The sequence below is a fragment of the Daucus carota genome, chromosome 3 (genome assembly GCF_001625215.2).
Source record: "Daucus carota subsp. sativus chromosome 3, DH1 v3.0, whole genome shotgun sequence".
NCBI classification, from domain to species: domain Eukaryota; kingdom Viridiplantae; phylum Streptophyta; class Magnoliopsida; order Apiales; family Apiaceae; genus Daucus; species Daucus carota.
Genome location: NC_030383.2, coordinates 56,253,927 through 56,259,479, shown reverse-complemented (window position 1 = coordinate 56,259,479; position 5,553 = coordinate 56,253,927). Strand labels below are relative to the sequence as shown.

The 5,553-nt window shown below is 35.7% G+C and overlaps 1 protein-coding gene across 1 annotated transcript; it reads left to right on the top strand.

Annotated features, from left to right (window-relative positions):
* The first annotated feature begins 275 nt into the window (after positions 1-275).
* Positions 276-5,081, top strand: LOC108212732 (putative leucine-rich repeat receptor-like protein kinase At2g19210). The gene is made up of 13 exons (XM_017384450.2): positions 276-408; positions 503-1,046; positions 1,341-1,816; positions 2,005-2,146; positions 2,235-2,306; positions 2,395-2,466; positions 2,609-2,689; positions 2,822-2,994; positions 3,075-3,277; positions 3,497-3,623; positions 3,940-4,002; positions 4,116-4,305; positions 4,427-5,081. Exons 1-13 carry the CDS (start codon positions 288-290, stop codon positions 4,827-4,829), a joined length of 2,667 nt encoding a protein of 888 aa, XP_017239939.2. The 5' UTR covers positions 276-287; the 3' UTR covers positions 4,830-5,081.
* The last annotated feature ends 472 nt before the right edge of the window (positions 5,082-5,553 follow it).

Genomic DNA, 5,553 nt, shown 5'->3' with positions numbered 1-5,553 from the left:
TGCCAAATAAACGCCACGTACATAATTTTAACTGGGGGCATATAGCATTGGAGATGCTCTAAGCCAATCAATAGAAGATAAAATTATCAAATTTTGTACATATTGTGTGTCATGGGCACTTCATAGAAAAATCGTAACTATAATACATGTAGCACATAATTGACCAACATTCTTATGTTATTTACTCTTGATTCTTGAAACATATATCGTATACATTATAGATTATGTTATATTTATGAATGTACCTGACTGTAGTGTTATGGTTTTATATAAATAGATTATGCTCAATGCTTGTATGTATCATGTGTACAAGGATGAAACTCTTTACATGTTGCCTATCTCTGTCTGTACTCTGTCTAACTCTTCTTGCAGTTGAAGTTGATGCACAGGAACAGGGTGATCAATCAGGTATGAAAAACATAACTTATAAGCATGCATGTCTATATGATTTTGCTTTAGCCTATCACTAGCCAAAACTAACACATTTTATGTATGGTCTCAGGTTTCATAAGCATAGATTGCGGAATTCCTGGAAATTCCAACTACACGGACAAAGTGACAGGCATAAATTATGTCTCGGATTCCGAATTCACTGATGCCGGAGAAAGCAAGACTATACTACCAATACACAGGTCTTCATCTCTGGATCAACAGTTTCTGACGCTCAGAAGTTTTCCACAAGGAACCAGAAACTGTTACACTCTAAAACCTGCTCAAGGACCTGGTAATAGGTACCTGATTCGCGCACAATTTATGTATGGAAACTACGACTCCAAAGGCGTACTCCCAAAATTTGATCTTTATCTTGGAGTGGAGAAATGGGATACAATTTCATTCAACAAAACAACTTCAGAAGAACTGTCAGAGATCATTCATGTCCCAACATCAGAGTATATTCACGTTTGTCTCGTGAATACAGGGCTTGGAACACCTTTTATATCATCACTCGAGTTGAGGTACTTCAATAACAGCAGGTATACAGCTGAATTCGGATCACTACAGCTTTTTGCGCGCCTGGATTTTGGTGAAACATTTGGGAATTACAGGTAAGCAATTAATTGCTCTGATGCTTAAATTACATCATTCTGTTTTCGGATTTTGTAGTGTGTGTACATGAGCACACAATAACAATCACTTTTTAGTTAGGTGATGGTTTTTTATTGGCTATATTAACAATGGTTACCCTTACCTGCACATAATTCTTCACCAATCAGAATCTTCCACCTAACTAAAAAGTGGTTGTCAGGCACACGCTAGAAAGACCGTCGTTTATTAAGTCATGTTCTAGAAATATATTATTCTTTTGCTGATTATGCACTGGATTTGTTGCAAACTAACAGGTTTAAAGACGATATCTATGATAGAAAATGGAACTCAATCAAGTATATTAACAGCACATTAGTATATAATTTTGAGACATGGACATATATAGGAGGAAATAAAGTACCATATAAAGTCATGACGACGGCTATCGCACCAGACAACAGCAGCAATCCGTTGAAACTCCCATGGACGCCTGCCAATGCATCTGATCAGTTTCTTATCTACATGTACTTCTCAGAGGTGCAGACACTACAACCCAACCAAACGAGAGAATTCGACATATATTTGGACGGGAAACCCTGGAGCAGGCGGCCGGTAACACCGTATAATCGGAGTACTGTAACAGTTTACAGTGATGCACTTGAGAAGCCAGCGGCCAGTCATGAGCTTGTGATTCAGAAAACCAAAAGATCAACGCTTCCCCCTATCCTAAATGCTTTCGAGCTTTTTACGGTTAAGAAATTTCTGCAATTCCAAACAGATGATCAAGACAGTAAGTTCTAAGTGTCTCTAAATTGCAAATTTGAGTGTGTTTTTTGTCACTTTTTTTTCTTCAAATTTCATGTGCATGCCATTTCATTCATTAGCATAAACTATATTTGCAGCCTGGATGATTCTTTTAATTTCTTTGTCTATTTTAATTCTTGTTTATATTTTTTGTTAATAATTTGTGAACTTTAGCTGCTTCCATGATGGATATTAAGTCAGTTTATAAGGTTCAGAAAGGAAACTGGCAAGGAGATCCATGTGCAACAAGAGCTTATGCATGGAATGGAATTGGTTGTATCTATAATGTTTCCGATAAGCCTAGGATCACATCCTTGTATGTGGTGCTTTCTTATTATTATATTTCTAAAATCATGAATATTATTTATTCTCTAAACTAAATTCACAATTTAATCTAAATACAGGAATTTATCCGCCAGTGGATTAAATGGCAAGATTGCTCCTTCTATATCCAATCTCACAATGTTAAGATCACTGTAAGAGCATTGATTATTAGCGCCAGTTTGACTAGTTAAACAATATATTGCCAGTGTTTCTTAATACCAGATTTTTATAATTTTTCAGGGATTTGTCAGACAATAATTTGTCAGGGGACATACCTGATTTCTTATCGCAGTTGACCTTGTTGAGGATTCTGTAAGTTAAATAAGAAGGTTACTGTTATCGTACATTAACCATGAGCAAATGTAAATGACATTTGTATGAAAATCAGGAAAATGGTTCATTTTGTGGCATCACACATTCAAAGCACAATATACTTATTTTCTTCATTTCGCAGAAATCTAAAAGGGAACAATTTCACAGGTTCAGTTCCATCAAGCCTTCTGTCAAAGTCCAAAAGCGGATTGTTGTTACTAAGGTGTGGTTTAGTTCCATTACATTATTAATCAACGATGTATATGTGATTCCCATCAGTTAAAAGTATGCATCTAGTAACAAAAACAACTAAACAGAACCTTCAGCTAAGATACTTACTGTTTGTTTAATACAGCTTGGATTCAAGTCAGGAAGGTGGAGATACAAATCGATGTTTGTCATCATCATGCAAAAAGAGCACTAATAAATCTACAATCTTGATAGCAGTTTCAATTGCTTCAGTGCTTGTGTTGATCTTGATTGCAGTGATAATTATTCTGTGGATGAGAAGTTATAAAATGCGACAAGGTACTAAAACTACTAATACTGCAGATTAAAATTTTATATTAGAAATTAAATTAAATGTTATAAGAAGATGAATTTTGCAGCATATATAAAGGATGACTCATTGGAGACTAAAAAGCGTCAGTTCACATACTCAGAAATTATAAGCATCACCAACAATTTTGAGAAAATTGTGGGAAAAGGAGGATTTGGCACAGTTTATCATGGCTATGTTGATGATACCCAAGTTGCTGTTAAAATGCTCTCAGCAACATCAGTTCAAGGATATAAAGAGTTTCAGACTGAGGTAAGTCATTGGAAACTTATATCCAAGTCTCCAAATCATGCCATACGACATAACTTTGGCAGAAAAACCAAATGTTTAACTAGTATTGCATAACCAGCCTACCTGAAAAGTCCATGAAGTCTTGTCAGCAACCCAGCACAATATACTGGTCTACCAGCTACCTGTTTTTCCTTTAACACAATATTTTTTAACTAACTGAAATTTGACCCTAAATTGCAGGCTAAGCTTCTTATGAGCATTCATCATAAGAATTTAACAACTCTTGTTGGATACTGTAACGAGGAAAACAAATTAGGGATCATCTACGAGTACATTGCCAATGGTGATCTAGAAGGGCATCTATCAGGTACATTTTACATTTGAACTATCACTAATATATACCACCTTAGTACAAGTGAGTCCAACCATCCTCTAACATCACATTAGTGAAATGATATCAGCCTGTCAGTGCACTTTAACTGTGTAGTATTATTAGCTAATGATTCATATCAACCTTTCTAGTTTTAAGGCATAACCTTGTTCTTATCAGTCATAATGTTTTTATTATTCTATCATGTTGGTCTCAGCTGAAAGTTTGAACTTTATAAAGGTAGCTTTACCAATCATACCTATGAAATTAAGTGATTATAACAAAAACATTAACCGGTAGCATTTTGATGCAGGTCGAAACCCCTATGTCTTGAGTTGGGAACAGAGAATTCTGATTGCAATTGATGCAGCAGAAGGTTGTGAAGCTAATGTTGTTCTACTTAATATTATGTATACTCTAATTAATTACTTTTTGTATTTTAATTATACTATTACAAGAGATGTTAACAACAGTACATTATCATCACAGGCTTTGAATATCTGCATCATGGTTGCAAGCCACCAATAATCCACAGAGATGTCAAATCCACAAATATCTTATTGACGGAGAATTTCAGAGGAAAGCTTGCAGATTTTGGCTTGTCCAGAGTCATCCCTTTCGAAGGTGGCAGTCACGTAACAACAGTAGTTGCCGGAACTCCTGGCTACCTTGATCCCGAGTACGTATTAACATATTTATACATGTACATATAATGCATTACTCCTCTGTTTATGTCTTGTTAAAATAGAGTAGGTCAGTAATTAAGTAGTGTTTATTATAAACTTTATTTTGATTCGCAGGTACTACAGATCAAATAGATTAACCGAGAAAAGTGATGTTTATAGTTTTGGAATCGTCCTCATGGAAATAATCACAGGCCGACCAGCTATAGGGACTAGTAATGACCGCGGGCACATAGTTGAATGGGTTAAGTCTAGACTTGAGGAAGGGGATGTTGAAATTATCGTCGACTCAAGGATAAGGGAAAATGTTGATATGAATTCTGTCTGGAGAACGGTGGAAATTGCATTAGCGTGCGTATCTACAGCTTCTGATGATAGGCCTACTATGGATTTTGTGGTGTCTCAACTGAAAGAGAGCTTGTCAAACGACTTATGCCGGAGTGAGACAAGAAAGAAAGAGTTAGTTGGAGTACAGTCTCTTAATCTTGAAAGCGAAGTATCAGGTCCTCAGCCGCGGTAAGGCCTGATTCTGTTAGTGTGGTGGTTTGCTATTATAAATATGGTTGCTAAGGCCTAAGATGCATCGTATTGTTATACCTGAAGTGTTAGAAATTCATCTTTTCAGTTATTTAAAACAATTCCTGTCTGAAATAATATTTAAATTGAGTGTAATTATCATATGGCTACCGTCGATGAATAAGTATTTGGTGTCCATAGAGCAGGTCCAAGAACAAACTACCGACTAGCTTATATTCAACGTTCAATTTTACAAAAAGCTTATGCTTAATACTTTTGTCTTCAACTTATGCTTAATCCATATCCAACTCCCTGCAACGTAGTATTTATATTTCATCTCCTCGGACACTATATTTCCTCTATAATACTCCTCTTATACCTAATCATGACGATAATAAACAATAAAGCCTCTCTTAATAATCCCATCTATGCAATCTAAAGCAGGATTTGGACGTATATTGTTTGACAACAGTTGAGACAATTGTGCAATTGTGTGCTGCATAAATGAACCATATTCGGTTCCAGAGTAGAAACTGAGGCTTTAGGGAGACGAAGCTGTTAACCTGGCTTATTTATAAACAATTTATAGGTGTTTCGGGGAACTTGAACAAATCTCATTATTATTCGAGAAACAGATAGTTTGGAAGATTTGTTCAAGTCTACTTTGCAGAACTGCAATCTCCTCTGAGAGATTAACAAACCTTCATCTAATGTCATGAGTTGGAAAA